Source organism: Elaeis guineensis, chromosome 12 (assembly GCF_000442705.2).
Source record: "Elaeis guineensis isolate ETL-2024a chromosome 12, EG11, whole genome shotgun sequence".
Classification (NCBI taxonomy): Eukaryota; Viridiplantae; Streptophyta; class Magnoliopsida; order Arecales; family Arecaceae; genus Elaeis; species Elaeis guineensis.
Window position 1 is genome coordinate 2285272 of NC_026004.2, and position 21349 is coordinate 2306620.

General features: G+C 39.2%; 3 protein-coding genes across 6 annotated transcripts; 1 reads left to right on the forward strand and 2 right to left on the reverse strand.

Annotated features, from left to right (window-relative positions):
- Nucleotides 1-41: 41 nt before the first annotated feature.
- Nucleotides 42-2963, forward strand: LOC105055760 (uncharacterized). 2 transcript variants are annotated; one of them, XR_002165842.2, is made up of 4 exons: nucleotides 42-1160; nucleotides 1769-2245; nucleotides 2323-2470; nucleotides 2560-2963. XR_002165842.2 is itself a non-coding variant. In XM_010937732.2 (3 exons), exons 1-2 carry the CDS (start codon nucleotides 400-402, stop codon nucleotides 2211-2213), a joined length of 1206 nt encoding a protein of 401 aa, XP_010936034.1. In that variant the 5' UTR covers nucleotides 42-399; the 3' UTR covers nucleotides 2214-2245; nucleotides 2323-2963. The 2 variants fall into 2 exon arrangements, 1 of the variants encoding a protein (XP_010936034.1); XM_010937732.2 differs by having other exon boundaries at nucleotides 2323-2963.
- A 1456-nt stretch (nucleotides 2964-4419) lies between these two features.
- Nucleotides 4420-12546, reverse strand: LOC105055761 (probable inactive histone-lysine N-methyltransferase SUVR2). Its single transcript, XM_010937733.4, has 10 exons — nucleotides 11916-12546; nucleotides 11411-11653; nucleotides 11282-11314; nucleotides 10537-11200; nucleotides 8893-10091; nucleotides 8371-8636; nucleotides 6818-6884; nucleotides 6660-6710; nucleotides 4915-5008; nucleotides 4420-4786 (listed from the first exon to the last, which is right to left on the reverse strand). Exons 2-10 carry the CDS (start codon nucleotides 11594-11596, stop codon nucleotides 4755-4757), a joined length of 2592 nt encoding a protein of 863 aa, XP_010936035.1. The 5' UTR covers nucleotides 11597-11653; nucleotides 11916-12546; the 3' UTR covers nucleotides 4420-4754.
- A 793-nt stretch (nucleotides 12547-13339) lies between these two features.
- LOC105055763 (uncharacterized) lies at nucleotides 13340-19392 on the reverse strand. 3 transcript variants are annotated; one of them, XM_073246876.1, is made up of 5 exons: nucleotides 18915-19386; nucleotides 18685-18742; nucleotides 17707-17792; nucleotides 15592-17449; nucleotides 13340-13774 (listed from the first exon to the last, which is right to left on the reverse strand). In XM_073246876.1, exons 4-5 carry the CDS (start codon nucleotides 17365-17367, stop codon nucleotides 13625-13627), a joined length of 1926 nt encoding a protein of 641 aa, XP_073102977.1. In that variant the 5' UTR covers nucleotides 17368-17449; nucleotides 17707-17792; nucleotides 18685-18742; nucleotides 18915-19386; the 3' UTR covers nucleotides 13340-13624. The 3 variants fall into 3 exon arrangements, with proteins under 3 accessions (XP_073102977.1, XP_010936036.2, XP_073102978.1); XM_010937734.4 differs by lacking the exon at nucleotides 17707-17792 and having other exon boundaries at nucleotides 18915-19385; XM_073246877.1 differs by lacking the exons at nucleotides 13340-13774; nucleotides 17707-17792 and adding an exon at nucleotides 15064-15284 and having other exon boundaries at nucleotides 18915-19392.
- Between the last annotated feature and the right edge of the window lie 1957 nt (nucleotides 19393-21349).

Sequence of the window (21349 nt, forward strand, 5' to 3'; positions counted from 1 at the left end):
CATATTCTACCAGAGACAAAGAAATGTGGTAATCTAAGCTAGGTCACATTTTTGTCTTCTCATAAAGCAAGCTTGAACAGATTGTAAATCTTAAAAATTTTCCCAATCTTTCTTGGGGGAATCTTTCCCTTTTTATTTAAAAAAGAAAAGAATAATAATAATAATAACAATCTTGAATATTTTTTGCCCAATTTTTCTTGGTGGTGGAATCTTTTCTTTTTATTTAAAAAAGAAAAGCATAATAAGAATAGCAATCTTGAATTTTTTCCCCCATTTTTTCTTGGTGGTGGAATGTTTCCTTTTTATTTAAAAAAGAAAAGAATAATAAGACGACGCTAGAGAGTTATAAGCCGACCGCTTCCCATCTGAGCGGTGGAAGAGTTTCCGCGCCTCGATATCATGTGGACATCAGCGTCCTCCCTCTTCCTCGGAACAACACTCCCTCTGCCCTGCGGCCGTCCCAAAGGCCGCGTGCTCCTCCGCCCTAGGATGTCTTCCTCCTCTTCCGCCACCGATCCCCTCACCACCGTCGGCCGCCTCCTCTGGGGACGCTCCCTCCCGCCGGGGCCCCTCGTCTGCGCCGTCCGATTCAGCTGGTCCGCCGCCTGGCACTTCATGATGCGCCAGCTCGCCCCCTCCGACCCCGCCGGTTCCTATTCCCGCCCCTCAGGCGCCTTTCGCTCCGTCCCCGACCGCTACCTCCGGAACCCTAGCACCGCACGCCTCCACCTCTACGTCGGTCTCCCCTGCCCTTGGGCCCACCGCACCCTCATCGTCCGCGCCCTCAGAAACCTCGAGCCCCAAATCCCGGTATCCGTCGCTGCCCCCGGCTCCGATGGTTCCTGGGAGTTCCCCGGCGGTCGGGGGATCGACGGCGGAGATCTGATCCCTGGGCCGGACCGGGCGAACGGGCGGCGGACGCTGAGGGAGGTGTACGGGATGAGGAGAGGGGGGTACGACGGGAGGGCGACCGTGCCGATGCTGTGGGATGTGGAGAGGAGGGAGGTCGTCTGCAACGAAAGCTACGACATCATCGAGTTCTTCAATTCCGCCGCGTTCGATGGCTCCTCCGGGTTGGACCTGTCGCCGCCGGAGCTCAAGAGAGAGATCGAAGAATGGAATCGAGTTATTTACTCCAATGTTAACAATGGAGTCTATAGGTAAATCTCTCTCTCTCTGGAATATTTTGTAAGTCCTTATTCTTCAAAATCTAATAATTTTCCCAAGGATGCTAGTGGACTGACATTTTTTTTTTTTCTTTCTTATTTTCTAGAATAGCAGTTCGTATCAAATAATATATATATATATATATATATATATATATATATATATATATATATATATATATATATATATATATATATATATATATATGTGCACGGAAATGCCTATAATTCTTTCTGTCGATGAATGTGGGACGTATGTCTTCATCTGGGAAAAAAGAATGATAAAAAAAACTCTCGAATTTAGACAACAATAAAGTAGCAAAGGTAGACGTAATTTGGTAAACTGGTCATAAATACTTGCTATCCATATTAATATGGTGTGGTCGTTGCTATTGTCCTTGTTGATGGCCATTCTGAGGAAAAGTTGATGCCAAGTTACCAGTGACCACCTAATACTGCCCAGAACTTTAAAAATCAAGTGAGGGGAGTTTAACTGGGGCAGCTTGATATTGTCATGTCAAGTATTGAATGCCACAAAATGAAAGTTTACCTCCGATCATGAAATTGAAAGCCATGAACTATATTTGACATCTCTTTTGCAGATGTGGATTCGCGCAGAGCCAAGAGGCCTATGATGTTGCAGTTAATGAGTTATTCACGGCACTGGATATGCTAGAATCTCATTTGTCAACTTCTCGTTACCTTTGTGGAGATGTATTGACTTTAGCTGATGTCTGCCTTTTTACTACTTTGATACGTTTTGACCTTGTGTACAATGTTCTCTTCAAATGCACCAAGAAGAAGCTGCTTGAATGCCCCAATCTTCATGGTTATACACGCGACATATATCAGATTCCAAAGGTAGCAGAAACTTGCAATCTTGAAGCCATCATGGACGGATACTATCATACATTATTCCCACTAAATCCTGGTAACATTCGGCCTGTCATGCCCTCTGTTTGCGAGAATCAGTCCCTGTCTGAACCCCATAATAGAGAATCCTTGTCTTCGAATGGCAAACATAGGCAGATCCATGTTTCAGAATAATTGCATGCTTTGAGTGGAAACATCTTAGTTTGGTAAGCCCACCCACTATCAATTTATGCTGATGTTCCGAATGCTTGATTGGTAGAAGTAATGAAATTTGTTTTTGCAGATCATTTCCTACAACTAAGCTTCAGCTGATTGGTGGACACGAGCAAAACCATTCCAACTGATCAAACGCACTTGTGATCTAAAATGAAGGCAACAAGTCAATGGGAGATGAATATGGCAGTTGCTTTCTCAAACAAATAAATAACAAGGTGACTTGGAGTTCCACAACTAACTCATTGCTGCAACAAAAGATTCAAAACCTCGCATGGATGCCCGCCTTATTGTTTATTTACAACAGGTGACTTGGCCTGTCTTTCTATATTCATTTGCTGGGCAATTCCAAGGCGCAGAAATTCACTTAATCGAAAAAAGGCTCTGAACTGGACTGCAGAAATTATTGAACCGCTAACAAGTGGTGATAGATGCCTGTAGGTGGACCCATTAGTAGTTTCAACTTATATCTTCAAATAAATAGCAGGTGCAAAAATGCAGAATAAGTATCATAAATTTGAGATTGACTTCAGCATGCTGTGAAAGCCTTCAAAAGTGTTCCCGCAGCCTAGATGGTTTCCAGAAATATGATTATCTATTCCCCTTGTAATATTCTAGATGACCATGTTTCACATTTATGGCTGAGTAACAATAAAAACTGCAGCAAAGAAAGCTGCGCACAATCAAATTGAGATTCAATTTTCAATTTTACTCGCCGAATTGATATCCATCTTTTTTGTTTGTTTTTTGGAGATTACCGGATAGGGTCTGGAATTCCCATTTAATCTGTTGACTTAATAGATTTTAAATTAATATAAGTTAATTATACAAATTTTTGTGTCTTTACCAACTGAACTTGGCGTCAACAATCTTGGACACAAATTTTGTATGAGTTACCTACGTACCATGAACAATTTCATGGTCTGATCGGTTGCGATAAAACAAAGAGAAGAGAAAGATCTTTTTTCTCAGGAAAAGTAAATTAATTTTTCTTTTAATTTTCTATTTGCTTGGATGCTGGAGAATTAAACAATTTAAGCGAACAAGAAATCACAAACAATTTAAGCGAACAAAAGATCACCATCCATACTCTGAATAAAGCTATATTCTTATATTGAAAAAATTTAAACTTTATCTTGGTTCATTAGAAAAGTTGATGATTAAAGAAAGCGAATATTTACCCCTTCGAAAATATTGAGCTTTTTCCTTGCTTTTTTTTGACACTTCATCTTACAATAGGAAGTGACGTTTTCCAACCAGTGCAACCTTTTTGCTTTGCTATTTTTTCGCAAAACAATCAGAAAGCCCCTTTTTCTTTCCCAGGTGGAAACAAGTTTTTCACCTGCTGCCATCAGCAACAAAATGGACCATTGCCCTTTCAATTCATCCTCTCTGCCCTTTTAATCCAGCATGCAAAGTTCGTTCCTCCAAAGCCCGCCTGGCACGAGAACTACGTCCTGCGTAGCCTCGTGAACAGAAATTTCTTGCGATAAAATGAATGAACCTGGAACCTAACATCCGCCATTAGATGTCAGGACAAAGTCGTCCACGTCTTTGGCAGCACAAGATGATATACATAAAAATGAAATTAAAAACCCTCACCAAAATATGAGCAAGTATAACGAAGCCTATTTATGTTAAACGCTGGGTGGCAGCATGTTGCTGCCAATGTGATACAAAATGCTTCTCCTTTCCTAAAAGACCTCAGCAAACAGGTACAGAAAGATTCGAGAGGTTCACATCACTTACTGAAACGAAGACATTATTGGAAGAAGAGCAGATCATGGAACCAAGAATACGTTTTTTCCATCTTCCTTGCGTATGCACTTGGCTCTGAGTAAATAAATTTTGCAGCATCAGGAAATTCCGACACAACAAGAACTGATGCTCCACATCTTGCAAAAGCCTTTTAAGAAACTCATCAAAGATGGCATGCGCGGCTATTTCAGAGCTGGTAGCACACCTACCATGTCTGCCAACCAACTCACTATGAACCAGAACTCACCCATGGTAACCATAATCAGCACCTACTTCCAAAGATGAATGTAATCTGCACCTGCTCTTTGGTTATTGCTGGTAGAAGAATATAAGTTGATACATGAATGTGATTTTTTTTTTTCTTTTTGATGAAATGATTATGATATTTGTTACTGCAGAAAACATAACATGCACTAATGTGTTCCTCACATTTTAATTGCCGCTGCACAGATGTTGCCATGTTGGGGCAATCCCTGTATCATATTAACTCACCCATTTGGTTACCCATCCAAAATTTAGGGAAAAACATAGTTGTTTCGAAAATGCGCCTCCATGATCCAAACAAAGCAGTGCGGTAAAGCGTCCAGAACCTTAAATACAGACCTTATGAACTCATGGTATCTACAAGAGGTAACCAATCACTTCTGACCAGATGACATGTGAAAATCCTCAAGATTACCCGTGCAGCTTCATAAAAGCAACTTCTAGCTGGCATTCTTCCTCCACCTGAAATTCTCTGGAAGGTCATTTTGAAACTGAAGATCTTGCTCTGGTTTCTGAGACAATAAACAATAGTTTAGCATGAAGATTTGTAAAAAGAAAAATTCGAGGAGGTCATTTCCAGCCATTTATAATTAAGAAGTCAGAGATCTTCTAGTGGCTCAAGGAAGAAAGAAACACATACTGGTGCGCTTCATGTTTCGGCACAACCTACTTCCACATCGACATTGAAATGCCTTGATTGGGTGGGCATGATCATCAAAATCAATACCATAATCCTGCAACCGAAGAATGCCAAATGAACAACTTCTGGTAAAGCAAAACACATTGCTGAACATGGCAAAAGACATCCCAGGTTAATCTTTGTGCTGAGGTTAATACGTATGCTTACAGAACATAACCATGCCTTGTATTTTAATCAGTTTTGATTCCAAATATCTTGTGGTTAATGGTTAAAATGCCACAGGAGTGAATGGAGTTGCTTAAAGAAACCAATACTACGGCTTTAGAGTAAAATAAGCACTTCCTGATGATGAAGACAAAGTATTTGCAATTGCTCCAAATAGAGTGCCTCTCATATAAGTCAAAAGGCTGCTTTTACGATAATCTAAAGAAACTATTTTAGGACTTAACGCTTAAACGAAGCATCCACTCAAAAAAAAAAAAAAAGAAACAAAGGACAGAGAGTTTGCCTCATTTAAAAACTGACAAACTGAAAGTCCAAATGTCTTGCGCAGACTTGAAATTAGTCTGCTCATCATAGACTCGGTCCAAAGTTAATATGATTTTGAGGGTCTTTTGGTGGTCCATAATTTAAATGAATCTCAACAAAGTTGGGTTTAAGTCTCCCAGAATTAGGAGGTTGCCAACTGGTTAAGTTGTAAAGTCAGATGTTGAATACCTACTGGGTTTCATCCCGCCTAAAGTCCAGTTTTGGTGGGGCTTCCTTCAGTACTAATTCTTATATCAGAAAAAAAAAAAATAAAGAAACAAACTAAGCAGCAGCAAGAGAGACTAACAAAGTTAGATCCAACCCCACTAAAACGAAGAATTAGAATGTGCTACCACATTAATGGTTACCACATATCAGAAAAAATAAACAAGTGCCTTCCTTTAAACCAATTTCACTGAAAGTGCTTAATTATAAGTCCTTTTGAAGAAGCAGAAGCAATCTTGCACATGCCACAGACACCCACTAAACATGGTAATGACTCTACTACTCAAAAGCCTGAGCAACTTCACCAAATGCAAAATCACGAGATGATTTGCTGAAAGGGATCATTTTTAAATAATGCAATATGTTCACCTTCTCAACACAATTGTCTCCAAATCATGCATTTAGCCATCAATTCTGAAAGAGCCCTCACATTCAATTCTATTTCAAATGTTACACATTATGCTTTCTCTATTCTATTTGTACTGATTATGACATAAATATATGCAAAAAGTTCTGCATAAGGATTAATAGACACAGTCATAGTGGATGACCATGATTGGCCAAGACTACGCGAGTTTCAACAGAAAGAATCTATAAAATTCTACCTCATCGAGTCCACATAGAGTCAGACCAGTTAAAATTTAAGTTGACTTCCCGGGTTGTATTTATCACCTTCTTCAGAATAAGTGAATAAATCCAGAAAGTCAGCATATCACTTCCATCCACCATAGGAGAGGGCAAACAAAAACATATTTATGAAAGCTAGCAGAAAACAAGAAAACAAAAAAGACCAGAAGATAAAATGCAATGACATACTTGATGTGTTCATGTAATACTGCTAAGTTTGCCTTAAAAAAACATGACAATGAAGCATAGTGTAGTTGCAAATAAACAATGAACCAAAGCTCAAAAACCTGTACTTGAGATATTAGATGGAAAACAACATTTGCCATTTCACAAATATGAGCATCAATCACAGCAAGGCTGCTTACCCATGTCAGTTCCTCTAAAGCTTCTATTTTTCTAGTTGTAAAAAAGGCAAGCTGCATATCACAATAAACAGGAAGATATGAGTCCAATATGCACAACACTTTGCTGCTACTTCTGAATATAAAAGCATATAAATTCTGCTTTAGTTCATGTTGCGCACATGATAGTAGTGATGGTCCGGCGTCTCCACTTCAACTGGAACCTCAACCAAATTTGCATCAAAGCATCTAGAAAATGAAACAAAGAATTAAATTCCAATACTTTGTAGCAGTTGCAATATAGGATGCATAGGCCAAAACTTAAAGATTGTGAAGAATGGGAGGTATCATTTATACCCAAATAGCATAACAGCAATTATACTCCAATGGTTTGCAAGAAGAATGAAAAATTATAACACAATAAAGAAAACAATGGAGACCACATTAGAGAACTCTCGGCAACAGATAAAGCAGGTACATAAAAGGTCAGTTTGTGTCAAATAGACTCCAAATAATATAAAGAGAGTAGACAAGAAGTTCATTTCTCCTGTCATAAGATGAACCAGTGAATATTCCAATGAGGAAAAGGTTGTACATGAGTCATTTAGACACGCAAACATGCAGTCAGGAAAAGTGGTTCTAAATATCTCGATGAAATTCATGAAAAGCTTTTATAGTGAATTTGGCCGTTAGGAACCTTACCTTAATCATTGATTTAGTTTTCACAACAAAGGAAACCCTTTTGTACCAGGTACAAGTGCATAGACCTTTCAAAGTGTCCCCATAGTATCAGGTGAAAGACATACCAAACTAGTACACTCTCAGGTCTCACCATCCAAAGCTTCAACATTCTACGAGCCTCATTTTCAGTAAGTTGTGGTTCAGAAAGTTCCAAGTGGTTATTTCTTTAGATGTAGTTACAAAATCTAAGCTCAACACATAACTTTCATATCTAGAGCCAACACATACATGTAAAATTAACGCACAATTGACAACTCCAAAAACTAAAAAACAATTGACATCATGTTTGGATTTTTACCAAAATGCATTATTTTCGAATGTTTAGTGCATGATCAACAACCCCAAAGACTGGAAAAAAAAAAAATCAACATCATGCAGATCTACCTACAAGTATCATATATTATCCTAGTAATACAAGTCAATACAAGTATTGCTGGTCATAAAAGACTTTTTCTTTTAAACCACTAGAACCTCCAATGCTTCCTAGCAACCTAGAGACTAATAAGCCATAAATCTTTCATGACATAGGGAAGTTGCAGGAGTCAAATATAAAAGGGCATCCCGGTGTGCGAGGCTCTTGCCATTGCACGGTCTAGAGAGGGCCCGATGTATGCAGCCTTACCCCCGTATGCAGAGAGGCTGTTTTCACAGCTGGAGTCAAACACACTATAATAAGACGTTTTACATGATATCTAGTGGTGATATATGGTCAGGATATATTGGTGTTTTAATTATAATATATATTATAATTAAAACAACAACATATCATGATCATAGTGGTATATTATAATTAAAACAACAACATATCATGATCACATATCACCACTATATATCATGGAAAAATTCTTTTAAAGTACATTACCTATGGTTAATAAACCGTGCGACATTCTTATAAAATGTTGCATCCAAACACAGGGCTTCTTCACCACCACTAGATATCATGATCATATATCACCACTAGATACCATGGAAAAATTCTTTTAAAGTACATTACCTATGGTTAATAAACCGTGCGACATTCCCATAAAATGTTGCATCCAAACACAGGGCTTCTTCATCCTTCAAGACCCCTTCTGAACCCCAATCAGCATCAAGTAGCACTGGGTACGTATGCTTCGCATTGCCCGTTGTTTGCATTGTGCGATCATATAGTTCCATGTTTGTCAAAATCTCCCCAACATATTCACACACAAAAGCACCTCTAGGTAATTCCTCAAGCGTGCGCAATCCCCACCCCTTTCCTTCAGCAGTAAAAAACACCTGGAACACACAAACACACCATGAAAAAAAAAAAAACCCTGCAATTTAAAGAAGATAGAGAGCCTGATAATAAGGTAGATGATTGAAACTATCCTCTTGATGACTGAAAGGTTCAAGGTCCACATGGTGAAAGAAATTGCATTTAAGAGTGGTTTCATAGGATGTATGCATACTAAAACATGAAAGAATTCTATGGTATCTGCAAACTGCAAAAACACTATAATATTATTCACTCACATTTAAGGGAGGAACTAACCTGCAAATGGCATGTTATGCCTCGCTGCACCACACGATTTCCACATTGCTTACTGCACCCACATTTACTCCAGCACTCCTTAACAAATTTTCTGACCAGATGACCCTTGCATGGATCAGGCGTAACTTCATTCTTTGACCTCTCAATGGGGCAATGTTTACAATAAAAATGGTGATGCTTTTGTGGATCACGGTTCATCGAAATACACTCATCCAAAAGTTTCTTCTTAAGCAGGCCATCTGATGTATAGGCAAATTCGCCTCCAGTTTCTCGTGCACAGGCACAAGGTATTGCTGCAGCCACACAATCACCAAAACAATCTGCACAACAGTCTTCATCACCGATTCTAGCGAGTGAAACATCAACAAATGCATTCTGGTAAACAATATTCCGTGGTATGTACTGAAAAGATGATGGGTACTTCTCACTGCTGAATTCATTTACTACTGAGATTCTTACTCTTTCTTCACCTTTTGATATGTCATTGATATCATGAAGTGGCCTAATATCACCAAGCACAAGTTGTGGCTGCCGAACAACCACCAGGCTATGAGGTGTGATATCTGAGGCTTCTGGAACTTTGTGCCCCTCTATTTTCTTGCTTCTCCCACTTTCATTATTTCCACCAAGGTTTTGATTAGGATAAATACCATTCATGGCTGTGAACCCTGAACCCTCTGGTCTCATCAAATTCAGTGAAGCACTAGAAGAGCATGGCATGCCACCAAGTATGTCATGCACACCACATTTTTTCAATGATTCCAGTGCAGGAGTAATCTTTACAAAGTTTTCCTGTTTATCTTCAGCAGATTCTGAACCCAATTCCAAAGCACATTGACACATTTCTTTCATGACATTCATAAGAGAAAAGTCGGGTTGTAGAATCTTGTAGGACTTTAGACATCTATCCTCTACCATTTTAAAAAGAGCTTCTAGGCTCGGCATTCGGAAATCTGGATGATCAGGACTGCAGGTCAATGAAAGTTTCACTTCTCCTGAAGCTGAGGAAGCTATATCGATGCTAGGAGAAGATGCTTCCTGAACACTTACAAGCTCAGATGTTTTCCCATTTTCATGTGCAGCAACTGGAAGTTGTTCTTTTCCATGCTCCCTATCATCATGCTGTACTGCAGAGGCTTCAGCCACATTTGCTTGCGAAGTAGAGGCATTCATCGTAGAATCTTCTTGGCTAGTCTCATCTTGGTCAGTTAAAAAAGGCCAAGCAAACTCGATTAGAAAAGAGTCAGTGCTGAAGACTAATCAATGCGATAGTAAGAAGTGTGGTTCTCCTATAATCCCGAATCAATAAATACAAATAAATCTTCTGATCGGCTATAGAAGTTAAGGTAATCCAACTTGAAATTTCACCGGTAAAAATCCCATTGAGAAGAGTTTTATCACTGGTCGTGACAAACCATACAAGCTGAAAAATGCCATTATGCACCCCAAGCACACATTTTGGAATTATGGGAGTGGCTGAGTCTTATTTATTCCCAAGGGAAAAAAGCTCTTGAACAAGAACCAGCCCATCTCAAGGCTTGCACTTGCAAGTGCATAAACTTACCAGTACATCAGTAAAAATCAACCTCCAGATCTGCATAAATTTGAATTAATATATAAAAAACACCAAGAAGAAAGATTTACCTTTGTTTTCGGTAGGAATTGGGTTAGAAATCGGGTGAGAGGGATATATCATTGCAATAGGAGTCTCAAACCCAACAGAATCATCATCATATGGCTCATCTTTGGGCCTGATAAAAGCCATGCATTGGTCAGCCGTGTCATTCTTCTGCAGAACCTCAGTGCCTGGTTCAATCTTTGGCTCTTTGAAATGGACAGCATTTCCTGGATTCTCATGAGCTGGCTGTCTACCTAATCGATAGGTCTTCAAAAGTGAACCAGAATCAGCTTGCACGGGAGCAGCTTGATGAGCATGACTGGACACTCTTGTTTCTCTGCAATTTATTTGAGGTGAAATTGGTCCACCTCTTTCAGACGGATGAGAAGGCTGAGGTGATATGTCCTCAGTCATATCCTGTCTTAAAGAAGGTTGAGGTGATATAGGTTGAACTGCCTTGCTTCTAAGATTACTTTGAGAAGAACAGAGCTCTGCTCTTCTCCGTTCAGAATGTATTTCTGGCGAAGCATATGCTTCTAACTTCTGTCTTTTGAGCAAACTTTCACCAGTCACATCAGAATGATACATCGATGGCGTTAGCTGGTCGTCATCTTGTCTAATCCTTAGACTCGTTCTGTAAGGCCCAGGCTCATCACTTGCCAAAACATCATTGTGCCTACCACTCGAGTCCTGGTTCAATTGATCATTACTCTAACACTAAGTATCATGATAAAAACTCAAAGGACAAAAAGCAAAAGATGGGTTTCATACATCGTCAATTATCTTGTTCTTCGGAGCAACATCCTGAAAAGATAAAATCAATTTAAAAACGCCATCAAATAAACAAGATAGAACCTTATACATCAGAGTTGAAACTCATACTGATAATGAAATATGCACCTTAGATTCCTGCGCATCAAGTATGGCATCCGCGAGGACTCTATAATTCTCGGCTTCAATGTATTCCCAGTTGTTATCATACAACTTGAGAAGATTTTTTAGCACGGGCTTCGCTACATGCATCGGAAACCCAATGGCTTTCATCGCCTTCAATGCCACGAGCGCTCTTTCCGGAATTGGGGCCATTTTTAAATCAGCGATATCAAACCTCAAACAAGCAGCACAAATTTGGCGATACCGCAACTAAATACACCAACAGGAAACGTATTCAAGAAAGAGATCAGAAATCATAGCTTCCAATAGATTAACACATGCAGATTCAAGATTCGACTTCAATGACGCAATAAATCAAGAAAAAAGTAAAGATTCTCCGATCGAAGCATAAAGATAAGGGATAAGGGGAGAAAGATTCAAGAAAAGAAGCAGGGACCCTGGTGGGGGACCCCAAGCATCTAATAACTTAGGAAGGAAAACGAAATCGAGATCTCGGACTTCTGCAATTTACCTCGAGCGATTCGAAGTGGAAACAAAGAAAAGCCTGCGATTCTTGAAGCGATTTCGCTCGATAAACCCTAGGGCGAGCTCGAAACCCTCTCCCTAACCTCGATCCCAAGGGAATCTTGGCCACATTTGCATGCTACTCAGAGATCGATCGAGGGTTAGGGTTTGGGAGAAGAGGGCTCCAAGTCCCCCTCAACCCCTCCGTCGTGTTCTCTCTCTCCACGCTGTGGGAGCGTCCTGAACGAAGGAGGGAAACGGGAAAAAGAAGACGGGTTACGTGTCGCCCTTCGATTCTAGTGCCTCGCGGTTTGGTTTAAGTAGCCGCTTCGCGACTCGAGATTCCGGAACATTCTTGAGGTTTATAATCAGTTATTCTTTCCACCTTTAACTGTTCCTCAGGAGCATCAGAACCGCTCTTGAAACCAAGCTGACCTCCGGGAAGCCCGGACGTCGTCGACAGGCATTAAAACAACCAGAAATTCTTTGTGCACCGCGGGCGGTGCAAAATGCACGCACCGCCCCGTTGATTGGTTCACGTGCAGAAATAAAATATGACATACGAAAATTTATTTTTATTTTATTTTTTTTAATTTTACATACGAGTCAAATATTGTGAGCGGTGCAAAATCGTGTGGTGCACAAAAATTTTTATTAAAATAATTTTTTCATTAATTTTAGACGATAGAATTGTCCTCAAGAGTTATCAGATTGTTTTTTTTTTTTTCATGCACAGCAAGTGAAGTGAAATTCATGATGGAAAAGCACACAAACATATAAATTACAAAGCAACAATTTATACAAGAGTTTCCTCTTTAAGAGATTTTTAACACCCATATTTTATCATGTAAATATATTTTTTAAAAATATTTAATTGAAAAGAGTTGAAATCTGAAATCAAAATAAAAATAAATAATTTTTATTTTAATTAATTGATTGAAAATATTTTTATTCTGATTTTGATTTAATGAGATGAGAATGATCAAATTTATTTAAAAATTAATTTTTAATTTTTTATAAAAATTTAAATTTTTATTCTGATTTCGATCAAGAATCAAATATTTTAAAAAATTTAATTATTTTAATTTTAATTTTAATTCATTTGAATTTCGATTGTGAATCGAACACGACCCCTTCCATCAGTAGAATCTGTGTGCATCAACATGAATAAATGGTGTGGCTTTCGAGAGGCTTGCTTTGGCCACAAATTAGGAGAACCTGAGTGCGACACAAACGTAACAGGCAACATTGAAAGGAAGCCAAGTGATAACAACTTCAAAACTGAAAAACATATTGATGATAGACTCGCTCTTAACAATTTTGTGCTCCAATTTACCTCTAACATAGGTTCATCTCATACAAAAATAGTGCACAAGCTCAGGAATATCATAATATGGCTAAAACCGCAGAACACAGTGCACACGAGTCCAATTATTTGAAAGCAGTTACTGTATGCAGATGAGCCTGTCTCAATTTACTAAATAAGATCAAAAAAATTGTAAGAGACGTCCAAGCAAGGGACAACAGATTAGTCCCTCTATACATCAAGCATATAGCAACCGCTAAAAAAAAAAAAAAAAAAGAGAATGAAGAATGGTACACATATACATTGAAGTATGTATATTGTAGATTTTCTTCCATTTAGTATAGTAACAGCTAAACCAAAAGATTGGATGGGTAAAAATGCATAAACCTCAGCCAAGATGATGTTTACGGTTATTGATAGAGAGCAGGTATCTGAGAGTGGATGATTGACAATGCAATGGAGAAAGATTGCAAAGCCGAAAGAGTAGACTGGAAGTAGATAAAGTACTGGCCATTGTTCATATCCACCATCTTCAAAACTGGTTTTCTCTGTCTTGTGCCCTGAAAATTTACAAGCAGATCTTTAGTAACATTAGTATCAGTTCAGTCTGATGCAGCACATAAGTCCACATCTTAGAGACACTATTTCATTTGTTTTCATTGTATGAAACTACAATAACCAAAAGAAAAAGGGCAAAATGTCTCCATATCACCAATATGGGACCCCCCACCACAACTGTTTCTTAGTTTATTCTTAGAATAAGTCCAAGGTGCAGGTGAGTTACAAAGTTTAAGGTAAATTCTGAGGCATCATGTTGTATTGCCATTTGAGTGGAGAAGTTGGAGATATAATGTTTCTCATGATTACATACTCCACATCATCTCTTTCTCCCTTTGTTGGTCCACCAAAGTTTCCACCAAAGATTGTACACACACATGTAATTGATTATTTATCCACTGGTGTGCATACTCAGTCTGTATATCTGCCATTATGAGATATTTCCACTAGAGTGCCTTTCATAAATCAACTGATTCACACTAGAACATTAAGATGTGGCTTTCTAAGGAAAAGCATTAATTTTCCCAAAAAGAAGCATCAATTGTCTGTCTGATAACACAATATGTGAAAACATGAGGCATGTCATTGGAAGTGAACTTGCTCGAGGTCTAGATATCTCCTAAGGTCATTCAGAGGTGCCCTTTGCTCCATCACATTTCACATCAGATGACCGGATCCAATGGAAAGTAAAAAAGATATGTTGAAGGAAATGAGACTGAACAACAACCGCTATAGGATTGCTGTAGGACTATGAGTGTAGCATGGATGTCTTTGGTCAGGGAAGTGCTATTTTTATCATTCAAGGGTAATCGTAAGTGTTTCTTCAATTTATGATACAAACTATCACTTTCTTTAAGAACCAATAAAGCAAAATCAAAGTCAGCTAAACAAATGGCAGATCAAATATATTGAGAAAATCAAAGTAATGCCGGAAAATTTTGAGCAATTCTATACGATATTTCGACAAAAAGCGAACAGAAATACCAGTAGGATACATCATCTTGAAACTACCACCACTAGTCTAATCATTACCAGGTGGCCTTCCAATTATCCATCAGTCAGCAAGCAAAAAGGATAAGCAGAAAAATGGCATCGAAATATCTGAGATATAACATAACGTGATTCAACATTGACTTGTTATCTCTATGAAAATGAAAAAACATATTCAATCAATCTCGGTTAGATATTATGACAACATCTTAGATTTCACAGTTGTATGTATTAGAGCATTAATTAGATCCAGATTCGAGATTGTTGTGTATAGCAATGTAAAAGGTGCAAGAAAAGAACATCGGCAGAATAATTGTCTTCATCATATTAATCAATTAGAATAAGTCTCTAATGTGAAAGTTAAATTGCAAACTAGTTCTTCTTTATTTATGAAACGTCACGCTCCTTTGCTTAGCAACCGGAAGTTCTGGTTTCGATTCTTGGGCGATGCATCCCAAAAATCTGGACCTGGGTAATTTGAGTTCCGGCTAGGTCTTCCTCCTTTTCTCACGATAAAGATTTCTGTAGAGAATCAAAATGAAATAAAACAGACAAAGGGAGAACAGAATGTGCAGCCTTTTCTTTTAAGCAATCCTTTGAGATTGCCCTAGGCTTAGTAACAGTACAAGCTAAAATGCTACAAAGCCTTTACAAATTCAAGACATCAAGAATCTGACAGGATGAGAAATATTCAGTCTGCAAGCATGAGCTGGTAGGAAAAATATGATGTTTGTGTAATCATTTTTGTCATTGAATCAATTTGTCGAGGAAGAAAGAAGACATTTAAAGTCGGGAACCAAAAGGAAAAAACTAAAAGGTTTAAACTCACCTCTATGAATAGATTGACTGAGTTGCAGTCCTCTTGTTGCTCCTCCAAGGGCAAAGATTTCGAATGGATGGAGTTGTTGCTGTTGCTGTTATTGTTAAGTATTGTGAGAGGACAGCCAATATCCCACCCACCACAATCACAATGCCCACCAGATCTCCATCTTTCAATAAGACTAGATGGGCCACCAATTCTGGTGATTGGACCACCATGAAAACCTGCTGGGACTAGAACATTCAAACGTTTTGCAGGTTCCCCTCCATTCCTGCCATGGTTTTCTTCGCTGCTTTGAAATGAAAGTGAGGGCTCCAGAGATGCGTCAGCATGACTGACTGTAGCCTTCTCAAGAAATTTAAGGCCCCACCCACCAGTTGCAGTCTCTATACTGTTATCATGCAGATAATCTTTTATGATGATTGCAGCCAACTCAAGATCAGGTGTGCAGTTACTTTCAAGGTGATTGACCAGATCTGATTTGTCATAATTGCTAACTTCATTAGGACATAGTTCCCCTGACAAGCCCTTAGACTGAGGCCTGATTTCATTACTGCAGGTAGATTTATGTTTGGGCGAATGACTCGGTCTAAATATGCCTCCCTCCTTCTTAGGCAACCCCTTGTGCTTCATGAGAGCAGAAGCTGAATTTTGCATTTCCCTAGAATGGTCACTGTTGGCAGCAAATAAAACAAACTTTGTCTCCATGATTTTAGACCAATTCGCATTAAGAATTAGAGAGCTTGATACTTTCATCTTACCAACAAAGTCCGATGCATTAGCCCCACAGTTTCTGAATTCAGTTTTGCTACCTGCCATTGAATGAAACAAGTAGATGTAATCCAAGGCCTCACCAATAGAAGATTTTATCTTATGAGGATTGGCCATATATATCTCGCAGAAATCATCACCCACTGTGAATACAAAATGAGGAGTCTCATTCTTCCATTTACATTGTAGTTGCGCTTTGGAACCAAAATGCTTTGCAGCTGAAGTATACTCGTGGGAACATGCCGGCTTTGTATGTGCGCAAGAAACAAGTATTTTATCAGAAATTTTCAACTCAGAGTTCCATTTTTCAAGGTGTATTATATTGGTTTCAGGCTCTTGGGCTAAATTTCTACAGAGGCCAGAAGGAGAGCTAGTCAATTCTGAAGAATTGGTCTGTGTGAGATTGAATGAAATTGCTCTACCTGTGCTTGTGCTACAAACTGCAGCACCCAAATGGGAAACATGTGAGCTTTTCATTAGGGACCTTGTCTCGCCTGTCCTCTCCATTGAATCAGATACCCATTGTCCCAAAGGACTAACGATTAGATTTCCTGTCCCAGGTTCCAATGTGCATTCTACCGTATAATTTGCACTTTTTATTCTTCTATGGCGTTTTAAGCTTTTTATGAAAAACTCCATGGACCTCAGATTAACAGGGATCTTAAAAAAGGATGCTGTCCTATGGAAAATATTTGGTGAATCAGATGCTCCATACTCGGTGGCACCACAATATTGGGTGAGGTCCGTATCAAGACTAGAAAAATTGATATGATCTAGAATGGTCAGTTCGTTGCTGCATGAACGTGCATTTTGGCTGCATCTTCGACTATTATCTGGCCTTCTTACATCAAGAATCAAAGAATGCTTACCAATCACCTTCTCAAACTCCTTGTGCTTTGATGCTGTGGTACCTGAAAGATCATCTTCTTCGAGTCCAACATCATTATTTGAGTTAACAGGTGTAGCTTTTTCATCTTGAAGCACATCCTGATCATCCATATATATCTGGCCCATTGTCACACTCCAATGGGGTACTCTCAATTGCAATCCATGCGTGATGAACTTCTTCCCTTCCCTTTCATCTCATGACATGGATCTGCATAGGATCACATGGAAACTAAGTATCCCTCATGACATAATCAAGAAACTTAACACATGGTTTGTGTGCATGTGTACAACATCGAGCTACAGGGCATTACATTTAAAAAATAAAACCAGAATTTCATTGGCATTTGATCAAACTTCGAAGAACTACAAAGTACAGAAATCAAGGATTTCAACAAGGCAACTGCTTCAGAAACTTAAATTTTGGATTATTTATTGGAGAACAGTATTGGAGGCTAGCAAGCATACCTAAATGAAGATTCCTGAGGTGCATGCCCCACCAACCAGACCCTATAGGATTGTCTATAGAGAATATAAAAACAAGGCTTGAAAAGCTGCATAGGGCCATTTGACAGGGATTATGATACCAAAGAAACCAAAAATCTTCATCACCATAGAACAAAGAATATGCCATTGCCTGTGCCTGTTGGCCTTATTTTATGCTTTGCAATCCACATGGAAGACTGGTGGCCCAGTGCTCCACAGACAAAAATGCTCTTTACATCAGACAACACATATGAATAAATTTTGGTTCATTGATCCCACCCATCACCCCAAACAGCATGCCTATTATAAAACAATAATGAAAAACGCCATAACTTTCTCTAGTAAAATGCACGTATATCCAAGGCCTTCACCCAACGTCCAACTTGGAGGCTTTTTGGTAATAAAAACATGAAATTATTGCACTGTGCCGCCTCTTAGGCTGGCACTAACTTAAAATTGAACAGATTAGGTATGTTATGCCATTGCTATCCTGTTTCGGTGGTCCACCCCTTTCATTAACTCAATACAGATTATTCAGTGTACTGTCCTAGAATTTAACTTAAATAATAGCTTTTTTTTTTCCTTCAAAATAATTTGAAGCTAATTTAGTCGTTAGGCAAATAAATCAATAGTCAAGAAATTCTGCATATCAATTATTCTTCTTCCAAATTCTACTATCATTTCTTCCCTTGAAACGGGAAAAGGAGATATAACATAGCCAAAAAGAAAAAAGGTCGAAGAGAAAAACAGCATAAGACTTCAATATAACAAGATATGGTCCGACTAAAATTTTTTTAAAAAAAACGTGAATTCCTGCTGCAAAATTGGATACTTAGAGTTTTTTTTTTAAATTATTATTTCTCTATTTAGAAGAAGAAGAAAGCATGAGTGAAAACTTGTTAAAGAAAAAGTGGGGCAAATTAAAAGCAGAATTAAAACAAAAGGAACCGTACTCCTTACCTCCGCTCCAAAGCTCCCCCAATTCTGCAACCATCCGATAGAGAGGTCATACGAGTTCCTGGTATTAAGAAAGGAACCGTCAACAACACCAACGACCAAGCGAGAAAAGCGATGAAGAAAAAGAAGAGATCTTTTCTTCCTAAATCGGCAGGGAAGAGGAAGGAAGGGAAGAAGTGACTTTGTGTACGACAGGAGAGATACAGAAGGGAGAAGGAGACGGATGGAGACACCTTTCTTTTCCTCTGGTTGTTCTTCCTTCCTTCTTGATTTATTTCACAGTGGCAGGCAGGAACAGGGGATTAAACATTAAACGAAGGGAAAGGCGATATCTTTCCTCTTCTTCCTTCGCTGTTATAAGGAAAGACGAGTCCTTTCCTCTTCCTTCGTCGCCGTTCCCCGTTGTTTCTCTCTCGGGATTCTCACAGAAGCGTGACCAGAGCTGCCTTTAAGCATCCCAGCAGAAAACGTCGTCTCACTCCCACTGTTGGCAGTGGCAGCAGCAGAAGAGGAGGGAAGACGGGAGAGAAGCAAACAAACGAGACCGCGTCGTATTACATGTGCTCGTCGCCCATGTGAATCGAAGAACGGAGGAGAGAGAGTGTGTGTTCGGCAATCGAAAACCGACCCCCTTGATTTCTCTTTGTTACTGAAAAAATTTAAAGAGCAAAAAAAAAAGAGAAAGGAGTGGGTCTCCGGTCTCCCTGACGTCCCTCTATCTCTCTCTTTGGGCTTCGTCGTTGCCCGGACCACGGTGCCGCCTCTTCGGGGAGAGATTGGTGGTGGGCTCCACGCTTTCCTCCATCCACTTCTGGTCAAAATCTTGGGCTCGTGGAACCACCTAACGTGGAAACGAGGGGGCAAAGCCTTGCAAGGTCCATCCGGTTCTGTCAGTTGACCCGAGCCAGTGGTGTTCCTTTTGAACACAAACTCGTAGCAGTTGCGGTGGAAAACCAGCAATCATGTTGACAACTGACTCCATGGCTATGCAAGCGATTAAAATACTTCTTTAATGGAGAACCTAATTGTTGAGAGACCACAACTTACTTTCCATTCACAGGGAAGTAGCTGCTAAAAAAAATCCTCATCTTCGATGTGCCAGGAAAAGTACTCAAGATCTACTATGCCAGTTTCCACTTCATAGAAGCACATGATTACTATGATCCGTGGATCTTTTGATGAGTTTTATGAAAGTAATCAAGCTAGCTCAGTCATCCAATCCGATCAATCCGTGCGAGTTTGGGGAGCATCCATCCACTCGTGGTCTCTGCTCTCCATGATTTATGACCCACTAGGTAGCACGAAGGAGAACTTCTTGTTGTCGTTGTCATCAGAAATTATATTATTATTATTATTTTACCAAAAAAAGAAATTATATTATTATTGCACTAATGAACGGGAATGGTATGTTGTACATACTCAATTAGCCTTTGATGATTTTATTATAGATTTGAAAAGTTACTCGACGTTTGATGCGAAAATGTGCAGCCTTTTGTAGTGGTAGTCTTTCACTGATAAAACCCATTGACTGCAGCACAAAAGGGGTTTCCGAGAATTCTACCGACCATTGAGATTGCTTATGTTATAATGGTGAATCCGGGATCTGAGCAGCCCAATAATACAAGGAGCTCGCAAAGAATTCCTGTCCTCCGATATCTATCTTCAGAATAAATCAATTGATGGGCTAGCAAATTTGACTACATCCTATGAAAAAGTGGTCCATATTATAGACTTTCGTCCACTATTTGTTCGCTTGTACCGGGATGAATGTTAAAGGTTGCACCACCGAAAAGAAGGCTAATTGTTTATCTGACCCATGGAGGAGACAAAATTATCCACAAAGATCAAGCTATTTTATTGCATCATGTATCTTAGCTGGTCCCTTTGAAAGCAAAAACTCTAACATACATTTGATCGAAAAAATCCATATTTTCATTTGGAATTTAGTCATTTCTGGATATGGCCAAAAATAATTGAATAAGTGGACAATGGATGGAATAGAAACAGTGCAATCGGCACGTCACAGCTGCTGCCATGGCTTCGTGTTGTCCCTCGCCAATCCCATCCGCACCTTTTGTTGTTCACGTGGAGTCCAAAGTTTCCAAGCAGAGAGATCTTGGAGCTATCATAAAGATAGGCACTTGGTGTTGCTTTGCCAGCTAGTGGAAAAGAGGAAAGCGAAAATAAAGAAAAATTCCACCAACTCATTTATCTAAATATTTTTCTTGGCCAAAGATCATATGAATTAGTAGATCTCACGCTCTTGGTAGAAACATTGCAAAATAGAAGTCACATTTTTTTCCCTTAATTCCATATTGACAAGTTTTCATATCTCTGTTCGTAAGAAGTTATTAGCCTAAACAACTTGGTTGAAGCCATCAGTTACTAAAGGATGAAATAGCCCGGTTCGATGCAGGGCAGTAGGTTTGCTGCTTAGGTTGGCCCTATGACATGTCTATCGGTTATTAATTGGTTTGTCATGTTAATATGGCGGTCATTGGAAAGCAAGAAATTGGTGGTTGTACATCATCAAAAAATGAGACAGATGTCCGACGTGAAAAAAGTATCATGGACAATTACTAGCAGCAAATATTTTAATTTTACTACCCAATCTATAATGCACGTGCGCGAGAGAGAGAAGAGCTTTGATCATCTTTCTTTTCTTCTT

Coding starts and splice junctions, on each gene's coding strand:
- LOC105055763 (XM_073246876.1), bottom strand. CDS start 17,367: ATGGGCCAGATATATATGGATGATCAGGATGTGCTTCAAGATGAAAAA. Junction 13,775..15,591: donor CAGTCAATCTATTCATAGAG/GTGAGTTTAAAC, acceptor GTAAATTTTCAG/GGCACAAGACAGAGAAAACC.
- LOC105055761 (XM_010937733.4), bottom strand. CDS start 11,596: ATGGCCCCAATTCCGGAAAGAGCGCTCGTGGCATTGAAGGCGATGAAA. Junction 11,201..11,281: donor AGAACAAGATAATTGACGAT/GTATGAAACCCA, acceptor CAATTGAACCAG/GACTCGAGTGGTAGGCACAA. Junction 8,637..8,892: donor GCATAACATGCCATTTGCAG/GTTAGTTCCTCC, acceptor TGTGTGTTCCAG/GTGTTTTTTACTGCTGAAGG.
- LOC105055760 (XM_010937732.2), top strand. CDS start 400: ATGTGGACATCAGCGTCCTCCCTCTTCCTCGGAACAACACTCCCTCTG. Junction 1,161..1,768: donor GTTAACAATGGAGTCTATAG/GTAAATCTCTCT, acceptor TCTCTTTTGCAG/ATGTGGATTCGCGCAGAGCC.